Source organism: Pelobates fuscus, chromosome 1 (assembly GCF_036172605.1).
Source record: "Pelobates fuscus isolate aPelFus1 chromosome 1, aPelFus1.pri, whole genome shotgun sequence".
NCBI classification, from domain to species: Eukaryota; Metazoa; Chordata; class Amphibia; order Anura; family Pelobatidae; genus Pelobates; species Pelobates fuscus.
Genome location: NC_086317.1, coordinates 85,366,947 through 85,391,786, shown reverse-complemented (window position 1 = coordinate 85,391,786; position 24,840 = coordinate 85,366,947). Strand labels below are relative to the sequence as shown.

At 39.1% G+C, this 24,840-nt stretch overlaps 1 protein-coding gene across 1 annotated transcript in view; it reads left to right on the top strand.

Annotated features, from left to right (window-relative positions):
• Positions 1-16,899, top strand: part of SPAG5 (sperm associated antigen 5) — a 40,941-nt gene extending 24,042 nt beyond the window's left edge. Inside the window, exons 18-30 of the mRNA XM_063444242.1 lie at positions 11-158; positions 1,597-1,711; positions 3,440-3,573; positions 5,116-5,284; positions 7,378-7,501; positions 7,628-7,711; positions 8,396-8,522; positions 10,687-10,819; positions 11,125-11,205; positions 12,238-12,381; positions 14,162-14,236; positions 15,406-15,486; positions 16,113-16,899. Coding sequence (XP_063300312.1) covers positions 11-158; positions 1,597-1,711; positions 3,440-3,573; positions 5,116-5,284; positions 7,378-7,501; positions 7,628-7,711; positions 8,396-8,522; positions 10,687-10,819; positions 11,125-11,205; positions 12,238-12,381; positions 14,162-14,236; positions 15,406-15,486; positions 16,113-16,184 — 1,487 coding nt within the window. The 3' untranslated portion in view covers positions 16,185-16,899. The remainder of the gene's footprint in view (positions 1-10; positions 159-1,596; positions 1,712-3,439; positions 3,574-5,115; positions 5,285-7,377; positions 7,502-7,627; positions 7,712-8,395; positions 8,523-10,686; positions 10,820-11,124; positions 11,206-12,237; positions 12,382-14,161; positions 14,237-15,405; positions 15,487-16,112) is intronic.
• Positions 16,900-24,840: the final 7,941 nt, after the last annotated feature.

The following is a 24,840-nucleotide window of genomic DNA, read 5'->3' as shown; positions in this document are numbered from 1 at the left end:
TATTCTCTAGAGTTAAAATCCCTGATGGAACATTTATGTGAAGTGAAATCTGAAAATGATCAGTTAAAACAAGACCATTCTGGACTGATGGAAGAGCTATTCGCAAAGAATTCATCTCTGAAACAGCTGGAGCTGGAATTTAAAGAGACAACTGCTCGGTAAACAATTAATGTTTGCAATGTTGGTTTATATAGTCAAAAAGGGGAACGTGTGTGTGTGTGTTTACTACAACTCTCATTAAGTCATCACATTGTGCTCAACAGTATTTGAATCTAAAAAGTGGTGCAAAAATGTAAAATGGTGGAGTCACCATTGGGATATGCTTACCGGTTTATATAGTGATTGCCCAGTTTTCAGTGTAAATATAATAGAAAATTGACCCAATCCTAAAAATACGTTAAAGAAACACTCCAGACACACAAACACTTCAATAGCATAGCAAAGACCTGAATGTGTGTGTAGCTCCAGCACAGAGACTTGTGAATGAGAAGACTCTGACTGGTGTATTTCCCAGCACATACTTTCAGTCTGGGCTGGGGAAAGAGGAGAGGGCTTGCAAAGGCTGCAGACAGCAGATCTATAGCTTTTGCAATCTGTCTTTATACATACCCCTAGAAAAAAGCATGTAGAACATCTTACATGTATGTTTTCTTTGGGGGCATATCTATGTTTTCAATGGAGTGTTCCTGTAAAACAATCTCCGTTTTCACTGTTTTAATCACTGGTGTGAATTCAAGAGATGTGACCGTATCTCTTTAAAACCACTAGATAGCAAGATGTAAACCGTAGACCAGTATAACTTCTATCGAAAGGTGTCCATCTCAGCCAGTGAGTTTCCTATTATACTTTGTTTTAGCCCAAATTTATGTAAGACTATTTTAAACTATATTTAAAGGGACACTATAGTCACCAGAACAACTACAGCTTATTGTGTTTGTTCTGGTGAGTAGAATCATTCCCTTCAGTCTTTTTGCTGTAAACATTGTCTTTTCAGAGAAAATGCAGTGTTTTCATTACAGCCTAGTGATAACTTCACTGGCTTCTCCTCAGATGGCTGCTAAAGGTTCTTCCTTGGGCAGTCTTGCCTAGTGTGCATCACAACATTCAGTGTCTCCTCCCTCTGCATGCAGAAACTGAACTCCTCAATTAATCTCTATGAGGAGATGCTGATTGGTCAGGGCTGGGTTTGACTTGTGCTGGCACTGCCCTTGATCTGCCTCCTTGACAGTCTAGGCCAGGCATAGGCAACCTTCGGCACTCCAGATGTTTTGGACTACACATCCCATGATTCTTTGCCAGCATCATGGGTGTAAGAGCATTATGGGAGATGTAGTCCAAAACATCTGGAGTGCTGAAGGTTGCCTATCCCTGGTCTCTAGGCCAATCGTATGGGGAAGCATTGTGATTGGCTCAGACTACCAATTCTGATGTCGGCAGGCAGAGGCAGCAGCTGCAGACTTAAATACAAGTAAGATTTTATTATATAGGGAGGCAAGGGGGCTAGATGGTGGTTTTAACACTATAGGTTTAGGAATACATGTTTGTGTTCCTAACCCTATAATGCTCCTTTTAATAATTAAATATGTCACTTTACAGGATGGAGCAGGACCTATCCGAGGCTTTTCAGCAGAATATGGCTCTAAAGCAGCAGTTTCAAGACCTAGAGAGACAACATGGTTCTCAAATTACAATTTACACTGAAAGCATTGAGGTAAGGAGCCAAAGTAGTCAAATGTTTTGCTCTATGAAATCTAAATCAAGACGGTCCTGTATTTATGTATATTCGCTAAAGTTATTTATTTATTGTTTTTTAATCCTTGGTGTAACCTCTCAAATTGGTGGACAGACATTTTTAGATCTCTTCAGAGATGTTTGATTAGGTTCAAGTCTGGGCTGAGCCACTCAAGGACATTTAGAGGGTTGTCCACTCTTGCGTTGTATTTTTGATTAAAGATATCTCCCTGACCAGTTTCTGCGGCTCAAAAACATCCCAAAAGCAAAAAAATGAATTGGTCTGACTACTTTCTGAATGCAGTGCTTGTGTCGAAACGTCGATCAGTTATTTTTGTGACTTTATGTTCCAATAAACACCACTGAATTTATGGAAAGACCTGTGAGTGCACCCTTTTTCTAATTTGGTGTGTGTGTATATGTATGTATGCCCTTAAATAGTCTATCCTTAGTCCTCCCTCATAATATCCTATAGTGTGTCTGGTGGGTGTGTGCAACTGTATTTAGTAAGTGTGTGTGTGTGTGTGTGTGCAGGTTTTTTGGTTTGTTTGTAATGAATGTGGTGTGCATTGACTGTGTGTAATGAATGTGGGGTTTGTCGTGTGTGTGTGCAGGTTTTTTGGTTTGTTCGTAATGAATGTGGTGTGCATTGACTGTTTGTAAGGTAGGGTGTGTGTGTGTGTGTGTGTGGAGGAGGGAATTCTTGGGGGTGTGTGCAGGGTTTCTCTGTGCTTGGGAACCCTTCCTGCTTATGTTTCTTAGTAAGTGAAATAAACTCAAAGCACATCAAATAACATAATATAAGAAAACACACAGAATATAAAGTGCAAACATGCAATAGTTGACTCCATATAAAATACCACATGAATCCCAGGCACGAACAGTTGCTGACTATGCAAATCCAAAAGTAAGTAAACAAAGGGTTTATTAACCTAGGGGCTGGAGACATACTGGAGGGGGCAGTAATCTCCAGTTCCTTGGCTAGTAAACCTGTTGGGAAACCGGTTTCTATACTCATTTATTACCCTGCACGTTTTTTGTCTTTCATGTTATTTACAAAATTCCAAATCTTATGATTGTTTGCTATATGTTGTATGTATACACTGCTTGTGTTTCTTGTCAGGAGGGATTTCAGAAATCCCAGGTGGTCCAGCAGAGGTAAAAATTCCAGCATGTGGGCTTTGAGTTTTTTGTGTTTTAAGAGGAAGTAAGTGAGCACTAGGACCTGAAGAGGGAGCCAGCAGTAGGATTGGGGAGAAAACTGGAAGCTCTGCAGCAAGTAGATCAGAGTCCTGCTGCTGAGACAGAGACTGCCCCTCAGGCTGAAAAGTTGAGGATACAGACTAGGTGGAATGAAGTTAGAGCAGCCTGTATCCTCCTCCACTGGGTGCAAACCACAGTAATTGCTCCTCCATGGTCCAGTACCTAAAGCTTTTTGCATATCCAGAATATTCAATGATATAATTAATAGAGAAATCAGATTGCCATTATGGAGTCAAGAAGGGATTTTTTTTCCCTTTTTGTGGACTAATTAGAAGTGGCTACAGTTGGGTTTTGTGCCCTCTTTTGGATCAATAATATAACATAATGGATTTCAAGGTTGAACTTGATGGACTTAGCCTTTTTTTATTGTTGTTTCAACCTAAGCAACTATGTAACTGCGTATGAATGTTTGTCTAACTTGGCTTTGCAACAATATTTCTCCTAGTTTCTTGAACAAGAAAACCGTGTGTGTCGGGAGCAGGTGTCGGAGACCGAATCACAGTTGAAAGCCAATCTTTTTGCATTACGGGAACGAAATCTGCAGTGCGAGACTCAGAAGGACAAAATCGATGAACTTCTGTAACGACTTTTTCTTCCTCTTTCTTGCTTTTTAGTAACCACTGCTCTCTCAGAAATTCTTATGACTCTCCCAGGGGTGTGGATTATTATTTATTTATTTTTTTAAATCGTGTCCAAGGGACTAAAGAGGTAGTCCAGTCTAATTGTCCTGACACAAAATGAATTTCACTAAGTAAATAGTGTGCGCCAGGCACTTCAAAACCCACATTTTGGTGCTGCTGTTAGGTGGGATCCCTGTTCACCTGGATACCACATAATAGGCAAACAAAAAAAAAAAGGTCCTCGGCAATAAATTCAGGTTGCGTGTGAAAGACTCATACATGTCGAAACATTCCTCGTTCACTTTGGCTAAATTAATCCCCTGAATTTAGTGTGAAATTGCTTTTTTATTTTTGTGTTTGCAAAATAATTTCAATTCTGAAGATTGGGGCCACTGCCGAGGGCACTGGATATTGACAGGACTATAGCTTTACTCTGAATTTCCACAGATTCAATATGAATGGAAACAGAGGCAAAAATAGCTGATCTGGTAAAATGCTCCAACTCTGCTATAGTCACAATGTGGTTCTATTTTTCTCCATTTTGTCATTTAGATTTATTTTGCAAACATGCAGAAGCTGTGCTCTGTCTCATTAGAGTTGGATTGTGATGGAGCCATTACTAAAGTGTGCAGCCGCCGCCACTAACTCTATTCCCTCTCACCAATGCATCCCTGATGCTTGACTGCAGCAGGTCTAGATGAATAAATACACTTTAAAAAAACAATACTGCCTGTCCAGCACCCAGAACTGCATGTCCCATTAGCGATGGAATTTTCAGATCCCTGCACATTGGAGACTTCTGCTATGCAGCAAAACATCTCTCCAAATATCCTACTTTTTTTTTACAGAGCATATACTTTTTAGCACTGGGTGACACATTATATTACAGAGAGCAGCTGGTCTGCAGCGATTGGATTCTTACCAGGATTACCTATTGAAAGGAAGCCAGGTAACCGTGGCAGCAAGCTCTGGTATTAAATGCACCTGGGAAAGAATGTAGTAAAAGGCAGGCTCTGTACCCTTTACAAAGATTCTTTGTTTCACATCTTCTGTGAGGGAATTCCAGGGAACACATAATAACAAAATACAGAGCGCTAGATAGACCGATTGCATACTACATTTATGTCTGTCTATCTTCCTGGCTGTCCTTTCCTGCAATGCCTGTCACCCAGCAGCTCAGCTCACACTGTTTTCAGTGGATGAGTATATACTGAGTGGCAGAGGCCAGTGCAGGAATAGGTCAGAATAGGTTTTGATCTATTCTGTAAGTTTGACAGTCTTTTGAAATCAAACATTTTGCAGAAAACTGGTGGAATTTGCTATGAAAAAGTAAAAATAAGTTAACATGGAATTTTTCCATGTTGAAACTCATTTTCTGTTCGTCCTATTTAAGAGCTGAAAAATACTGCAAAATTGCTAGCAGCTAACCTTTTATTGTTGCAAAGTAACCCAATTACAGTTTCCACAAATGTCCTCTAATTAGTTCCTCTATATTTTGCAGGAAAGAAATTAATGAGCTACAAATGGATCTGCATTTCTCAAAGAAAGAGGCTCAGAATATGCAGCTAAAAATGGGCAAAGAACTCTCTGATTCCTCCACAGAAGTCTCGGGGATCAAGGAGAACGTACAGAAACTGACCGAACGCATACGAGATGCAATTCAAGGAGAGGTAGTGCAACATAATAAATTTGCACGGAAGTGATGTGTCCTGTATGAGTGGCCCATATGTGTTTTTGTGGTCTGGCCATTTGCAGTAAAGTACTCGTTGGAACCAGGCTTCACCCATCAACCTGATATTTGATTTCTTCTTATAGTTGGAAGCTGCATTACAAAGTCTTTCTGATTGCACCAGCAGTTTTGGCTAATGGAAGTTAAGGGAGGAAGAGGAGGGGGGTATTTATCCCATACACGACTGCCTCATATATACACGATTGCTATGCAGCCATTCCCCATGTATGCATGATTTTGTCTATTGCAAATGAATGTTATTTAATTTACAATAGCTTCCCAGACAGCAGAGTTGACACTAGCATTATAGCCCTGGCTCTGCTGAGTGCCGCAGTAGCATGGGCCTGTTGGTAGATGTACAGATTTGGAGGCTAGGCAGAAATATACAGTCTACCCCCCATTCTTCCCCAACTTGCCCCGCCACATACAGTCCCCCTGTCACCATTAGCCCTGCAGACTCAACACACAAACTGTCAACCTGTCACACGTGGCCCCCTACACTTACCCGGTCACTTCAACTCACCCCCCCAGTCACCCTCATACACACAGTTGCCCTCATTCAGAGACAGTCACACTCATGCATACAGTGTCACCTCTTACACAAACATCTTAACCTCGCTATAAACACAAAGCACACCTCTCTCAAGGATACAAGCAGACCTCCCTCTCCTATATGCACAACACTGTGCAAGCTCCTCCCCCACCCACAAGCTTCTGGACACAGAGATGGACATGCTTAAAAACTGAGATACACAGGTGCATTCAAATACAATCATGGATATACATATAAACAGATATACATACACATTCTACACTAGGCTAGACACGCTCACACAGGCACCAATACACACTGCCGCTAATGCACTTTGATTGTGTCTGTCATTGAGTATATCTGGACATTAGTGTGTTTCTGTGTGTGTGCATTTATTCCTGTGTGTATGTGTAGTAGTGAAGAGGTTGATATATATTCTAGCTATAGGAGACCGACATTTAAAAAAAAAGTCTTAAAAATATCCTGCATGGCATATAAAGTAAGGTTGTTGGAAAGCCAGTGGATTAAGTGTTTATTAAACCACTACTGGATTAGGGAGCACAGCCTTTTTCTTGAGATTGCATATCCTGTGACAGGTTTCATCATCAAACATGATCTTAAAACTGATATAACGATGTAACAATAAAAAATTGTCAAATTCAACAAAACATGTTACTGGCAGTCATTATGCCTGTTTTTTGAAATTCTAAAAACAAACAATCTTTTTTGAATATTCACTGTTCCAGTAATTAGATTCCAAATTTGTATTATTTTAAATAATTTTTTACATTTTCTTTTCTTCAATTTCTCCTCAACAAAAATAGAATGGTTATTTTCCTACATATATTCTGGATTGTGCATGATGATTATGTGATCCTTTTCATACACTGTGAATATCACTCATAACAGAAATGCTAATATTGTGAAGTAAGATAGTAATTCATTTGAGGATGAGAACCCATGTACCCTGGTGTTTTTTGGGGAGCCAAGATAAACATCTGGGAGTATGAGAGGCATGCATGTGATTTAATGTGAGTTTATTTGAGCATAGCTTATATCTTATAACAGAGAGCCATTGAGAAATAGGGGTGTTTGGTATGAAAAATCTCATTAAATTGCGGATCACTGAGAGAGGTGGATATGGTACTTGGCATTCAAGAGGCATAGCATGGCATTTTACAAAGTAGCTGTGCAAGAAAAAGAAAACTGTTACCACTGGCCAAAGGGAGATTTCAGGCTGACGTTTTGTTTTGAGGATTTCAGAAGAGGGCATAAATGCCAACTTGAAATGCAGTTTGTTTGTTTTTTGCTTAAAGTGTAAACTGAATAAACGTCATGTAAGTGCAGTGCAATGGGACTACCAAATGTTAGGGAAATTGTGTGGAACCGTTTGAATGCATATGATTTATTTGAAATTTCTGTCATTAAGTGGCCTATGGTTTTACTCAAAAATGTAAAACCCTACTAAAAAATATATATATATTTTTTTCATTTTATTTTAGGTATCTGATACTTCCTGTTTACGAACGCCAGCTCGGAGCCTTTCATTTTCCGATTCTTTAGTTGGCAGTGTCCTGAAAGCTCGCTTAGAAGAACAAACAAGCCAGCAAACAGTGTCAATTATGGGTATTTCCTTTGGGATTTCTTCTACTCTTGGTTATCACCTGTAAACTAAAGGAGATCTTGCTATGGAAAGGAAATTGTTTCCTGCATATTAAAAACATTTTTATTTTTTTTATTTGTGCCTTTTAGACTCTGAAAACAAGAAAATTGGAAGAATATGGAGCGAAACAAGTGCCTTTAGTGTCGTGCGACCAGTGATTTCACAAGCCCCTGGTAAATATTGGAGCTTTTAAACAATGGTGACTTTTGATGTGTGAAATTATCATCATTTATATAGCGCCAACATATTCTGCAGCTCATAACAATTGTGGAAGGGGGATATCGGACAAGTATTTGCCATACAAAATTTAGACCGAGACAAAAGGTGAAGAAGGCATGCTCAAAAAAGATTACAATATATTCCTGTTAAAGCACACCTTTCACTGAAAAATAATGTGATGCTATCCAAATGTTTAATTGCATTGAAAAATTTATTTTAACTATCTCTTATATTTGCTCTGTATTGTTGCAGTATTCTGGTTTTTAGAACTACTTCTCCCCCTTACCATTTCTGCCTGGTTAAGCCAATTTTGCTCAGACTCTGGAAATGTTGATATACTACCCAGTTGACATTATAGTGTCCGCAGAATTGGAGTTTAATTAAAAAAGAGGGTGAAATGTCGTCTCTACATAGTGCTAGTAAAACGGCCCTCTATGCCAAAAAACTATCGTCACAGTAATTATTAATCTAGTGAGTGCACCTCCTATTGTTAGGATCATCAGGGAAGTAAACCCTTCCTGGGGAAGTCCAAATTGACTTAACATCTAGGCAAATCTCCCTGGTTCACCTTAGTGTACAGTATTGTTAAAAAAAAAATTTCATGTTCATGTCTGCTCAAGAGCTCTCTCCCTTACCAGGTGATTCAGAAGTACACTTGCCTGGCGCATTGCGTGAACTGAATGATTTTGTGCTTGACTTTGCCAACTCATCGTCGAAGGCTATTGAAATCAAGCAGCAAATTATAAAAGAGCTCAACAGGGAAATGTAAGTCTAGCACTTGGGGTCACTTAAATATATTTATCACATAAAATACAAAACTTTAATTTGAAGGCTTTTTATTAACCCTTTGAAGTGACTGTTTGTAACCAAGCCTACATATAATTCTAGCCTACTAAAACAGACCCGTCCACTTTTCTTTTTTTTTTTTAATTCTTTTTTTTTCGTTGTGCAAGTAATAACAATACATCTTACACTGCCACGACAGCATATGCAAGCATAGTTTTGACACGGTTGTACATTTGTATGACAGTTTGGTCTCTGCACAATTTTTAAAATATGAGGATAGACAAGCTGTTATAACACGTTTGCAGGTCTCGACAATTTTTAGCATTTAACATTTCACAAAGAAAAGAGGTAATAGACGTGACCTGCATAAAATAATGATTAGCACTCTATTTAACACTTTGAAGTTATAAGGGATTAAGTCCCAGGCCATATGCCTCTATGCGTTCTGCCAGTACGTTAATATATAAGCTAGAGCATAATGGGCATAGGTGGAGCATATCTGTTGGGAAGGCACAATTTTATGTTTTTTGGACATGCTTAACTAAACGGATTGATGAATTGAGATGATCTAGATTACCATGAAATATACTAACGATTAGTTGTCAATTCTATTCTGCTGTGCTGTTATAGTCATAGTATATAGGCATGAATTGCATAATAGCAGTAGCTGGATGAGATAGTGTATATCAAAGTTGAACTATGTGTGAACAAGCTGGGAGACATTATACAGCATATAACTTTACTAAGACTTGCCAATGTTATATAGACATATTTCTATTCCTTCTGGGCCTAGTTTGCCCTGCTGTGTCATGAGTTAACGGAGTATTGGATCGTTAGGAGCAAGGTTCAACATAAATAACATTATACTAGCAGGCTAGTGCTGGCATGGGAGTATAGTCTATGTGGAGCAAGTCTTAGGCGACTGAGATTGGGTATTTAGCTGGTAAGAGAGCTCTGGGCAGTCCGTGCTATAAATACCCGTGTGTGGCAGTGAGTGATTTATCCGATACCCCTCGTTGGTACAGCTCGGGCTTTGTCGTCCTTGTGCTTTCTTTTTTGACCACAGAGTTTGCTGTCTCTGTGGCGAGGGACGGCCATTATGGTGCCTGTTGGAGTGTGCAGACGTGCGGTCGCCTGTGTTGCCGGAAAGTTCAGCAACATGGCTGAGGAAGGTGTAGAGTCCGCGTGGGGTAATCAGAGAAGGCCTGGAGTGCTTTGCTGGAGTCTCTTTGGTGCTGCTGATTCTCGTCGCTGGGTTGAGTGAGGAGCCCGGAGGGTCCCCTTTGCTTGCCAGGGTTGTGGGTTGGAGTGTTCAGGGCGGCGGTTCCGGCGGTGCCTCATTTGTGGTGAGGTCAGTCGTTTGGGTTTGCTGGCCCGCCGGGAGCCCCGTCCATGTTGACGCCAGTTTCTGGCTCTGGCTATGGGAGGGAGTGTGCGTTTGCGGTGGGGGTTTGTCGAGAGTGAGCCTGTGGCCCTTCTGAGTGCCTCTGCTTGTTGCTCCTGGGCCGCCAATTTCTCCCAGAACGCGGACAGTACAGCCTCCAGCCTGGTTGAGAGGTCTGGTCTTTACTCGTGGTGAGCGCAAGTGGCGACGGCCATTTTACAAGGCCGTGCCTCGCCTCTCTGCCCGCTTGTTTCACTCATAGGGTTCAATGCCCGGGCATAGCCTCTTGAAGTTGAACCGGGATAACCCCCCTCCGGTCCGGGGGGGGGGGACAGGGTGCCCGTGGGTCCGGTTCTCCGATTCGTTGGCTGAGAGAGCGGCCGTCTCTCCCCGCCTTCGTCGCTTGCAGGCCCCAGCTAGCCATCTTGGGTTCCCAGTCACCGATACTCTCGGGAAAAGTGTCAAATGTGTCACCAGGTTTCCCATGTGTGCAGGCAGCGACTCCTGGTTTAATATGTAGTACGATTTTTGCGGGATATTGTTGATTATCGGTAGTTTGCACAGGAGCTCAACTTTCAGGCGTCTGCTCCGCTTGCTGGCTTAGCCCCGCCCCCCAGACCCATCCACTTTTAGTGCATTCTAATAGAAACATAATTGGTTGGAATCTAAGTAGACTGTTTCAGTTATGCATGGATGTCTTTTAGAGCTTCTCTTGGTTAGCATGCTTTCCTCTAAAGTCAAAATTGTTTTTTTTCTAAGTTTTTTTCTTAGGGATGAACTACAAAACCGAGAATCCCAATACAAATCTGAAATCCGTGAACTAAAGGAAGACCAGGAAACACTCCAGAGGCAAAATCACTGTCTAAATGAGGCTTTAAACCGCAAACAACAGGTAATATTGTATTCCCTTTAACCCCTTAAGGACACGTGACATGTCATGATTCCCTTTTATTCCAGAAGTTTGGTCCTTAAGAGGTTAAATACTGAGAAACATTTTTTTTTCTTTATTAATAAAAAATGCAGCAAGTCTGGGTGCAAATTAATCCATTCAAAATGAGCCAGACATGCATCCATCTGGCCAAATATAGAAATAATTGTTTCTCCACATTCCCTTTATTTAAACATTACAAAATTTGAGCAATGCTTCTCAATGTGATTTAGTTTATTTATCTATTCTTTTTAATAACTCTCCTGCAGTGTATTCGGGAGCTGGAGGACATAGTACAACAACAAGAACAGCGAATACTACATGAGCTGCGCAAGACAAAGGAACGAGAGGTAAATGATGTACCCAACCTTGCTGGGGTATTTGTTATCTTTGTAATGCCAGTGAATGCTGATCACTGCTATTCTTGCTATAAATAATCCCAGTAATATTTACATAATTCTATTAAACTGTGTATGAAAAACCCTTCTACTTTTGACCACATTGACCTTAATCTCAGCTTTGCTGTGTTCTATTTTCTACGGCTTCTCTGATATTCCTCCACCTACAAAATTATTTATTTGTTCACTAGAGAATGCCATTTAACTTGCTGATTCATTGGCACTAGACGGCACATGCTACGTATTTGGAAGCAAACTGCTTGTTCTGCTTCTGCATAACGTGGGTAGTGGTAGTGGTTTAGGAAGGATTGTCATAGAATGAGTATTGATACAGCTCATGATTTTATGTGCATACTGTAAGAAATCTGTAAAATCACAGTAAGCAGCCTGGCATACTACACTTTACTTGGAGTGTGGATATGGGTGCGACAACACGGACCACAATCCAGGCTTATATAAGCCAAAGTCTTTGCAGAATAGTGTTGAAACATTAATCTCAAAGGTCAGTGATGCTTTTATTCCATCTTTAATGAGTGGATCTGGCACTCCTCTAATGTAAAAGTCTTCACATTCAGGGTCATCACACCCCACACACTTGCTCCAAAGTCTGACAGTTCTTCTCATAGAGGAGTAATGTGATAATGCTTCTTTATGAGAAGTATCCGATTGGCAGCATATGCACTGTAGGATTGGCCTCAGACGAGACCCAGATGATGCTGGGTAAAAGGTGAAATTTTTTTTTTTTTTTTTTTTTTATTATAGATTTTTTACATTGCCAAAGGGGTCTCCAGAAGTTCCCGTTATCTAAATGTTTAATGGAACATTCTCACGTTGTTAATACATTTTTACTTTATTCATGCCTTTAGTGTTCCTCTAAGTATTCCACTTACCAGTTTGTAAATACCAGTATTTGTGTGTATTGTGTATAAATGCATCATTATGTTTGCGTGTGGTAAGGAGCGGTTATTTCATTTCATGTTCTAGGAAGTCTTTGAAGAGAATGCTATGTTAAAACGCTCGCTGCATTTAAGTGAAAATGAGGTCAATCTACTAAAAGAGGAGATGGCAAAGAATCAGGCTTATGCTGCCCAAGACTGGATTCAGGAGAAATTAATGCTGCACAAAGATGTAAGTCTGCTCCCAGTGTCAATATGATGTATTCTTCCAGATATGTGAGTGAGCGACTTGCAATACTTCAGCTGTGGATTGACTGTTTAACTACAGAAGGCTATCAGAGGATTACAGAAATTTTAGATCATCCACATTGGATCGCGGGGCTTAGAAGCACTGTGCTTCTCATTTTTACCTAGAAAATACTCTTTTTCTAGCAGTGTCCAACCAAGGACTCGATTTAATAAACTTTCCAAATGATTCAAGACTTTTAGAAAATCTTTGCAAATTGGTTATCTAGACAAGTCGCCATTAAAGTCTACGCAGATTTTTTTGTAGATAAATCATTTACGAGGTTTTTCTACTAGTATTTTATCATTTTGAAAGTTTATTAAATCGAATCCCAAATCAGGATCGGTCTTGAAAAGTACTGCACTCATCCTGACCTTTCTAGAGTTTTTGCTTTCCCTAAAGAATGTGACCTCCTTATACCATAGAGATGTCAAGCTAGTAAGAGAGCCACAGAAACACTATTTTAGCTATTCGATCCCTTAGAATATGAATGGAAATTTACGCTAGTCCACTCTATGATGAGTAATCAAATCAGACAAGCAGGAAACTGTATGAAATCATCATACTTTGCAAACAAACTATTGAAAATCTACATACCGTAACTTCAGTGTATAAAAAAAGCAATGCTACAATATAACCCCTTTTACTCCGCGGAATGGACAGGGAGCAGTGACATAATGTGACACCTTACTCTACTCTACACTTTGTTACAAGTTGCTAACTTCAGATTTCTGTTCCTTTTGTTTTACACTCGCCACCCCATTCTCACCTGTTCCCAACACCTTGACCGCACTGACCTGACTGGAGCTCCAGAATAACCTGTGCTAAAGATAGTCCAAACCCTAGCGACGACACTCACGGTGTTCACCGCTGAATGACCTCACAACACTTTCCTCCCCCCCAGACATCCCCTATGGTTGGGCACTATGCAAAACCTATGCACACTTTAACACACTCTAATGCCCTTACACTCTGACAGCAACCCTTGCATACTGCCAGTGGATATAGGTTTTGGGTTCCCACGCATTCACTATGTCTCTCTAAATACATACATACCCCACAGCAGGAGAAGTAGACCATAGGGGACACACTGGCCCTAAACAGACCGGTCTAGCTCCCAACAACCGACTATAACACCCCCTCGAGGGCACTACACCTAGACGCCATACAACCACGGGAGCCCTTCACGCTAGACTTTAATTTCGGTGAACAATTTGACTGTTAGTCCAACGGTTAGATACTCCTGACTCCTCTATTACGCCTAATTACTATTTAAAAATGTGCAATGTTTATACAAGCCATGCTTTATTCTACTATGTATGTCAATAATTAACTTGCCCGTGCTGTTGTGGCATTGCAAGTGCGCATGTTACTGAGTTGATGCACAAAAAAATAAAGAATTAGAAGAAAAAAATAAAAAAAAGCAATGGCGGCATCTGAGCAGAGGGATGGCATAACCAGTAGTTAAGTTAAAAAAAAAAATAGAACTACTAATTATCTAAGGTGTTATTTTTTTGCTTAATTTTTTTTGGATGGTTGGGGAGGTTATGTATGACATATTTGAATATGATGCAAGTCTCTTAACACCCGTGATTCTCTGCACATGGTTCATGAGTAGGGCATTTTTTGATCCAAGCACCTGTTCTACCTGTTTTGAGCAGTAGAGTGAAGTGTTGTGTGTTTCATTTTCAGTTCCTACTGTAATTTTACTTTTAATTTCCATCAGTTGACCAACCTGAGATTAATGCTCATCGACACAGAAAATGCAAAGTCTGAAATAGTGCATCGATCATTGAAACACGTAAGTAACCTTACAGCTATGTGAGAGCACAGTATTTATACATATACCTCGAATTCCATGTCTACCATTGTGTTTTATTCAAGCTAATACAGTTACAGTATAAATTAATCTATAATCCTGTGAAGTTAACCTAGTGCTTGAAAGGTTAGCAGACCATCTGTCATTGAGAAACTGTGAAAGGACTTTGACTCCTTTTAACTTTATGTAGTCTACTCCCAAATGGAAAGTCCAACTTAAAGGAACACTTTTAGGTTAAAAATGCATACATTTACTAAATCCCACATTTTCACAAATAAATCTGAATTTAAAAATTAAGATAATCTGAAATTTAGTACTGCGTTAGTACTTTGGGTAAGTAAATATATTTACCATTTTCATGAGCATGCCATTAACAAAACATGTGCCATTTTACCACCTACAGTTTTGAGGACATGTTGGACTCATTCTCAGCATTGCCATTTCCTGTGGTTTGTTTGAGCAGGGAGGAACCCCTGATCCTTATGGCATTTCGTTTGTATTGTAGGACATAATGTGTAGATGATCAAATTACAAAGTTAAATCCATTCATTTCAAAGCGCACAGTGCTTTATTTGAAATCCACTGTGAAATAAGCACTGTGTAGAGATGGCTCTAATGGCTCTAACTTATTAATGCCGTCAGTCATGTGAGCTGCAGATCTGAACACAATTCCTTTGAAGACATGGAATGACTCCACACTGACCTATTTAGGGTTCTAGTAGCTTGTAATAAGCAGTAAAACTTGTCTTTTACCATTTTCCCTATAGACTAAATATACAAAATGTACATAACATATAACATTGATTGAGAGATATATGTTGCTGATGCTTCGTAAAAGCACTAATGTGCTGCAGACCTGGATGCATGTAGTTTAATTCATGAAAGAAAACTAAAACTACTTATGGCTGGGGGTGGGGGAGTGTCTGTCCTCTATGGAGTAATTTGGTGGGGTTACAGTTCATGTTAACTCGATACACTTACTGCTAAATTATAGAATACAAACAAGCGAGAGCATGGAGTTCCTTGCCCTATCTCACTAAACCCAGTAAGAGCTATGGATCATGAAAATCTAAATGTTGTGAATTGAATATAGATATTTAACCCCATCTTGTTTCAAAACATTGTATTGATCATGTATGTTCTCTGTACAGAGGGATATTTTGGAAAGGAATCTTTCTAACTCTGAAAAAGAATTAAAGAAGTTGGATGATATCATTGAAAAGATAAGAGCGGTAAGGTATTCTAATTCTCCTAAAAGAGAAGATATGTGTAATGTCTTCTCCTGTGATTCTGGGTCTGGTTTTTAAAATCGGCAATATTTTCTGTAATTTGTGAAGTCTCAAACAGGTCCTACAGATGTCTCTGAGATACATAATTGTGTACGATTTGAGGGATGGTCTACATAAATATGTAAAGTCCTGCAGTATAGCATTGTAGGGTATATTATTTTAGAAGCTGCAGGGTCCACCAAAATGCAAAAGATTTCAGCAAGTTGAAAATCTAGCAGTGCTTAGTGCACCTCTAATAGTCCAGAACACAATTGCACTCTGTTGAAGTCTTTAATATCACTCATTAAATATGCATGTATTTTTGTACTGCGCAATGTATAAGGCATTTGAACCCACTGTTGTCATAAAACTTTCCATATAGCCAGATGGTTAAGCAACATAATGGAAGTTTAATCCGTATTGTATGTGTCCCCATGGAGACTGAATTACAAGCTAAGAATAAGGCATCATTTTCATTTAAGCTATTTACAATTCAGTCTTTCTCCCCTGATGTATTGCATGATTCGTAGGATTTCTCGGTTGTTATCCCTTGATGTCCTTACAAACCCCATTTTCTTTTTCTCTTTCAGACCCTCCTATCAATACCAGAAGTTGTGTCCAGCAATGAGAATCTGAAAAAAGTTATGGCATATCTTAAATAGAGTGTAACCATTTAAAGAGTACAATCTTCGTGGCTGTTCTCTAATATTATTGTACATTATATATTTATTGTCCATTTTATTAATGTGCTACCATACATTTCCCTATTGCTTGTCTTACAGAACCAGTTGCACTAATAGGAACACTCCAGCTCCCATACCAGCTCATCTCAATGAAATGGTTATGAGGGCTTAAGATCCTGGATGCCTTATTACCTTATGGGGTTAACCTGCTTTCAAACCGTTGAACTGCAAAGCTGTCCTCTCATCCCCTGTCTCTCCCTTTTCCGCCTCCTCTAGCAATGCTACTATTAGGGGAGATTTTGCTTTAGGGACCAGTGAAAGGTTGACAGCATCCGCTGATGCTCTGTCTATCACTGACCACCCATTATGAGGAATGCTCTAGAATTGTACGTCCTTTTCGAAAGGATTGCATTGCCTTTCAATGGACGGCCATTAAAAGACTGAGCGCATCTAATACAGTTACTTAGCCTTACACCGGTGCCCAAGACAAAATCGTTCTTAATAGTATTGAGGCTGGAGTAGGGGACAAAGGAGCAGAGAGGACGGCTTAGGGGTTGCACTGTTTAGAAATTGTTTAACCCCATAAGGTAAGACAGCACCCAGGGTCTCCTGCCCCTGTAATGGCTTTATTATGCCTTTAATATGGAGTTGAAGGGGGGCCATCATTGCAGGATTTTAAGATTGTTTACTTATACCTTATATATAAAAAAAAAAAATTATTAGGTCTGAAAAAAAAAAATGTAATGTAGAATACCTACTGCTGTGTGTTTATCTCTGTCTGGGAATGGAGTATCTCCATCTTGGTGCCTCTCAGTCAGCTTAAACATCGCAATAATCCTGTTTCTCCTCTAACTGTGCCAAGATTAAATTAGATTGAAACGCTAAATCTTTACTATAACTTTAAAAGAAAACTGTATAAATGTTTACAGGTAGTTTTCAATGCTTTATTCAGTAGTGTAATTTCTATAGAATTGATGGTTCACTTTAAAATGACATGTATTTTTAACATACGTGGTTTTTTAACCTGTACCAGGGAGCATCTGTGCTTAAATGTGAATTATTCCAGCTTGGTCAACTCAATTACTTTTTGCAGTTGCATGCAGTTATAAACTGCCAATTTTGCCCCACTCGAGTTGTACAGACATTGTAATATTTGGTGTATTACTGTTACATTCTACTTTTCCTTCTTCAAAACTTGTATATTTTTGCTAAATATTGTATTAAAAATATAATTGAAACTTTACCAATATATGATCTACTTATGTAACATTCCAAATCTGTATTAATATTTTTTATGCCGTAGGGGGTAAAGAACGTGTAATATTAGTTACCATTCCAACTTTAAATACCTGAATGGCTAAAAAAGTGTGTCAGACATGTCTTCTTTATTGATATGTATGTTTCATTAAGAACTAGAACAATTGTGCTGTAGAAATCTTCTTCAGTATCTCACTGGTATAAAGCTATACCTCCACGAAGTCTGTTTGGTGAATTGTAGAGGACATCTGAGAGCCAATCAACAGCTTAGTCACAAAGGGGGGGGGGGGGGAGACAGATTTAAATAGATTGATCATTGTCAAGCTCAACCAAAGATTGAGAAATGGATCATGACTGGTAACCGTAACTGGGAAAAAAAGAACGTGCCATGGAGACTTTTCCATGAAATATGTACGTATACCCTTTACACCTTTACACAACTTAGCAGAAAGTAGTAATTCACAAAACATGCATGGTTTGAATGGTTTTAACCCCTTAAGGACCAAACTTCTGGAATAAAAGGGAATCATGACATGTCACACATGGCATGTGTCCTTAAGGGGTTAAGCAGGTATAGAATTCTAAATCTTATTTTAAATCACAACCAAATGTATATTTTAAAACAGAGCTTAAAATATGCTACTAGCCACGCCTTTAAAAGTTACTTGCATTTGAGAGTCTGGAGAGTGCATGACATACTCACCAATCATTAGAAGAGCATAGCATTAAGATATACTTTACTGAAGATTATATATTAGCCTAGTACTCTGACAGACTGTCCTCACCAAATGGTGGATTCAGCATCCTGTACATTGTAAGTACATTGACACAAAAGACTTTAAAAAGCTGTACATCAAACCAAGTGGACAATCTCCTCAAACTGTTTTTTTTTTAAATGCAAAAATTGGTTTAATTGTGATCCCAACAAAATTTTAGTGCATAGGTATCCACTCCCTTGATTTAGTATGTTGTAGAACCACCTTTGGTTCTGATTATAGCCGTGGGTATTTTGAGATGTCTCTTCAAGCTGTGCACATCTAGATCTTGCAATTTTGTGACTTTTAACTTATTCCAGAGATTTTCATCAGATTGTGTTCTAGACTTTGACTGAACCATTTAAATATTCAGGCTCTTGGCTTTAAGCCACACAACTGTAGCTTTGGCCATGTGTTTACAGTCATTATCATGATGAAAGGTGAACATATAAACCATCTGTTTCCTGAAACAGGTTTTTCTCTAGAATTTCTCTGCCTTTGGCTCCATCTTACCCTCAGTCCTTGTCCTTTCTCTGTCCCAGTTAATGAAACGTATCCAACAAGATAATGCAAACCCAACTTTGTTTTACCATTAGTATAGTGTTCTCAGGGTGATGAGCAGTGTTGGCATTGTACCACACAAAGCCTTTTATAGTAAAGCCAAAATGTTCAATATTGAATAGATATTATTTTCCATATTTGCTGTTTCACGTGTCTTTTGGTAGTTTTTTATGGTTTTTTTTTGTATGGCAATTAGTTGTTTTTTGTTTAGTTTTTCTTGCCATGAATCCATGAAACACAGCTTTGTGGTACTACTGGGTTCTAATTGTCCCATTGACCTTTTTCTTTCATTCCACTTCAGGATTAACTTGGACTTCTTGTTTGCTTCTCAGGCTGATGATACCCTCTTTATGGGGTTGTTGAGTTTTGGATGGAAGGCCTGACAGGCTGTTATCTAGGTAAAATTGTCCTTGATCCAATTATGTATATTTTCTCTGGTTAACCCCTTAAGGACACATGACATGTCTGACATGTCATGATTCCCTTTTATTCCAGAAGTTTGGTCCTTAAGGGGTTAAAGGAACACTATAGCGTTCCGGATACAAATATTTATTCCTAACGCTATAGAGCCCTAGTCGCCCGGTTCCGCTTAAAAAAAAAAAAAAATTGGTTTATTAACCATTTATTTGCTTACCTTAATCCAGCGCCTCCTCCATTGACGTCAGCTCCCAAGTGTAGCCGAATGAGCATGCTTGGCCAGAGGCGCACGCGCATTCAACCCCCCCCCCCCCCCCCCTCTCAATTCTTTCCTATGGGGATCTTTTTTGACGCTGTAGGTCCAGGAAGACGTCCAGCGTCGAATTAGTGCGATTTACTCAGTGTAAATCGAGGATGCGCCTCTAGTGGCGGTCAGGGAGACAGACACTGGTGGCTGGATTAACCCTGCATTGTAAACATGTTTTCAGCTGGAATGTTAAAACTAGGGAGACCTGGCACCAGACCACTTAATTGAGCTGAAGTGGTCTGGGTACCTATAGTGGTCCTTTAAATGAAGCAGACTGTATTGGGGAAAAAGAGAGTTAATTTTGTGATCACCAGGGAGTGCATCCATTATCGTTTCATTTCCATTTGGCTTGTATTTGACAAATCTATTACAAATATGAGTTTAGCTGATGTAGTATCCAGCTGTCAACAATAAGGTGACCTAAGGTCTCACAGAGCTATCCGCTAAACCTGGAACATTTAAATATCAGGCAAAAATAGCCTAGGTGTAATTAAAATTGAGAATGTTTCAATCAACTGCTGTGGTTTAAATTTTGAAATTCCTTGGTCAATTCCTGACAATTCATGACTTAACAAACAAGGTCTTTATGTCTGCAGAGCAGAACTACTGATTGAGACTCCTGTCTCTTGTTAAATTAATCTGCAATTTTATTTATGAACATTTAATTTATAGTAAATGTTTGTTTGTAACCAGTATCCATGAACAGAGTATTGTAATTGTACGTAATATTTAACATTTCAAAGGAAACTCATACCTGGAATATAATAACTTGAAAACATTTATGTTGAATGCTCCATCTGACTGCAGACTAAATTTAACTTGCATACATCTCTAAAAATGTCCCTTATATTATTTAGAGATAGATTTGGTAGCAATGAATATGATAAAGGATACAAAAACACTAGCCATACTGAATCATTTCAAGGGGGTCTTCTTCCCACCACATGACATAACATTCAAACAGAACTAGTATGCATACAAATAATGCTCCTGGTTGTTCTTGAGAAATTTGGTCTGCAAACTCCCCGTTATCCCACCTCCCTTCAACTTGCATCTCTTTGCAACATCCTGTCATTTGAATCCATGGTTACGGCTTTTCAGACCTTTTCACACTTCCTTTTGGTAGTTTTCACCCCCCGCCTATATTTCCATGACTTTCGGCCAAAAGCCAACACTCTTCCTATTTAGCCTCTCTCCATTTATTTTCTTACATGTTCCTCTGATACCATTTCCCCACCATACTTTTAGTTCATAATGCTTTTTATTAGAATAAATTTTCTTTCCATTTCATTATTAAAGGATATTCACAAATACATCTACATACATTTTTGATTACAGCATAAGTAAATACTTTACGTAGATGGTATCGACATTACAAACATTTAACAATACTTGGATGAGATAAGAAGGGAAAAGAAAAAAAAAAAAACACCAATATCGTTGAATATTTTAAAGAGAGAAATGACTAAGTCAACTAAAACGATCTTTGATCTTGGATATCAAGTTATCAAAGTGATGAATATACTTTCTATCATTATTAGAATATGCAACTCCTCTTTCCATTTCAAGCTGGAATAATAATTGAGTTATAAATTGTTTACTGTCAGGTATAACCGTTTGTTTCCAGGTTCTTGCGATTAATATCTTCGCTGCTATAAAAGAATGGATAGCCAGCATTAACTGGTCTTTTGGTAGTCTATCCCACTTAAGATGGAGTAAACCTATATGTGGGCATTTTTTAATCTTGATATTAAAAAACTCTAGAAAGCAATATATGGAATCCCATAAATTAGAGATTATTGGGCAACTCCACCAAATGTGTAGCATATCTCCTTCATGCTTATGGCATCTCCAACATAGGGAGGAATTAGATATAGATATTTTAGCTAATCTCGTTGGAACTAAATACCACCTATGAAAAACTTTAAAAAAAAGTTTCGATTAAGTTTAAACAATGTATATGTTTTCTCAATAGTTTCATAGGTGTGCACCAGTCCTTATCAGTCAATACAGTGTTAAGATATTTTTCCCATTGTTTTTTGGCTGTGGGATAAACATCTGAGTAAATTTGTCTAATCAAATCAGTTGCCATGGAGCATATTGATTTTGTTGTTTTTTTCTCAAAAATCCTATAAACCAGATTATTTATGCCACCATCTCTTCTTAATAAAGAATCATTTATAAATCCTCTTACTCTCATATAAGAAAAGATCTCTGTATCAGAAAGGTTCAAATTAGATTTAAAATCCTTAAACAACAACAACAGCTTATTGTTTTGAAGGAGATCCTTAATATAAATTTCTCTTTCAGATCTCCATTTAGAGAGATTTATATCCGGAGATAATTCTTTCAATAACTAGTATATTTGCTCCTTCAATTATCTTTGTTGATATCTTAAGTAATTTTTTTAATTTGTTGCCATTCTTCGATCAATTGAGATACAATCATAGAATTAGCTTGCATTAAGTGTGTATTATACTTTTAAGTCATACATGACCAATGAAGTTTTGAGCTCCCACCTACTACACCTCTTCCTTTCTACCTAACAATCCACCATCATTATCTTTTTTTTTTTTTCCCCCACTTTTTAAATATAGTACATGTGTTGCTGTTTCCACATTTCTCCGGTATGTAAACTATGCATTGCTGGGATCGTTTACGAAAAATGCATTGTAGAGCTTCGTTAAAGTCTGTTCGTATTGGTTAAATGTTGGGTTTAAATTACTTGCTGCAACTAACACTTGTATCTCAACACAAACTTGCAGTGAGCGTAGGTTGTTATGGTGATTACCCAGTCCCTGTAATTCTAATTAAATACAGAGTGGTCAAATTACATCTGTTTATCCTCGTGGACTGTGCAAAAATGTTTACTTCCAACCCTACAACTGGATGTAATATAGCGTTGGTTATTACACAATATTAAAAAACAAATACAGGCCGTTCATGTTATCTGTAGGCAGAATTGTGAGACAAAAATATTAATATTTTCTTGGCATAATATGTCTGACATATTTCAATGTAATGTAATAGAGGGTTCACTTTTTATAAAGTGCCAATACATTTCGCAGCGTTGTCCATGGGTATGTTTGTGTTAGGATAATCTCTACCTATTCAATATACTGTAGATGTTTCAGTAATAGATTAGTTAAAGCAAATGTTCTACAGGCATGCTCAAGGACACAGCTTAGTTCTTGCTAATGGGAGAAGATGAACAATATGTCAAATCCAGCATCCGCCAGAAAGGGAGCTGAAGGTAACACCAAGGTGAAGGAATTGACTGCGTTTTCTTGGAAGATCTAATCTTAGCTACTTTTATTTACAATAAACATCCTGAGTCCTGTTTAATGTGCTTAATGCCAAGGTATGGAGATAATAACTACAGAATTGTCCACAGAGACAGAGAAAAAGAATGCATTCTATTTTAGTAATGTGTAATGGACCACAATACCCAGTCTTGTTTATCATGATATAATCTTCGTTTTCAAATTCATTAAAAAATATAATTCTACACAGACAGAGGATGTTATCAGATTTTACAAATAAAATAGTTGCTATCAGTGCTCTTTATTTCACCCAGTGCCATTAATTCCTATTTGTATATGACTTTGTTGATTTTCCCAAAGCATTCACAAATATGTGCAGAGAGGGGGTTGTATGCAAAGAAGAATGTGGTGCTGGCAGAGAGTCTGCTGGCTGTGTGATCAACATTCTGCATATCACACATCCAAAAATTTGTAAATATAAAGTGGGTGTGTATGTGTATGTGTGTGTGTGTGTGTGTGTGTGTATGTATGTATGTATGTATGTATGTATGTATGTATGGATATATATATAATGTTTGTGTGTATGGAAAGGCAGGGCTTGTAGTTGTGGGAGGGAATATTGCTATAAATAATACACAGGTCGCCCCTTCCTCTGGGCTGAGACTGTCCACGAAAGTAACTGGCTTTACGGTACTAACTCCCTTCTTACAACAACCACTCACTCTACAGAACTTATCTTTAGCTTGGTCTGGCTGTTAGGGTACCCTAAGTGGCCATAGGTAGTTTTCGGCTTTTCGTGCCATTATATAGCAGCCCTGCGAGTCGAACTCCCATCCTCAACTACAGAGATATTCGCTCCTCGGGCCAAATTATAGTTACTGCCCTGCATCTCCGCCCTCTTGGCAAAAACAGTTAGGGCCTCACCTGTCACGGCCAACTTATTTTGAATCTAATCCTCACCAAGAGGCCAACACCCCACCACAACGAAAGGTGGCAAACATACCCAACGGGCCAAATACTAGGTAGAGCCTCTCATCGTCACTTGGCAACTAGTTAGGTTCCCAAGTCACCAATTTAGCTTAATTGTTTCGCCACTTGGCATAACATAGGTCAGCCAGTATCTTGGTGTTATAGAGTATCTCCCACTAACGAATTTTCCTTTATGGTATGGTGATAAATGCTGATAAAATGTAAAGTATTGATTGTGTAATGTAGACATATTAAAGTGTTAAACTATTAACTGTTTGCCCTCTTTTTACAGGCCTACCCGAATGTCGGTTTCGGCACACCACAACCAACTTGTGCTCCACTAACCTAGCTTGGCTTATTGTCCCCCGACACACACACACATATATATATATATATATATATATATATATATATCTCAGAGTCAGATACATAACAGATGTGATAGTGTGCATTATGGGGAAAAATTGAACCTCAGGGTTCTGAAGAGCTTTATAAATAACTGGCCCTCAGGCTTATATCTTGCTTATTACATGGTCTGCCTGTAATTTTAATGGGCAGGTCCTGTTTCAGAATCCTGTACTGGTGACACTGTGTGTGCGATTATTCCCCATAATGAACCAGTAATAAAACACAGATCACTTCTAAGCAGTCTAGGGAACTTCAGGGAACTTCATTGTGAATGCTTTCCTATGGACTGGCTGAATGCATGCGCATTCAGCCGAGGAGGAGGAGGAGAGTCCCCCGCCCGGTGCTGGAGAAAGAGGTAAGTTAAACCCCTTCCACCCAGTGGCGGATCCATGGGGGGGGGCAACGGGGCAATTGCCCCCCCCGAGATTCTCCCCTGCCGGCTAATGCAGGGCTGACATTGCCCAAGTGCCAGCCCTGCATTGTGCCTGCAGACCGGGGAGGGAGATCAGTGATCTCCCTCCCCGGTCTGCAGGCACATTACTGACAGCCGACCGGCAGGGGAGGGAGAGAGGACCCGGGAGCTGTTACCAGCAGCTCCTCCAGGTCCTCCTCCTCGCGAGATTTGGAGCGTTGCCGCGGTTACCACGGCAACGCTCCAAATCTCGCGAGAGTGAACTCCTACCACTGGGACCACCAGG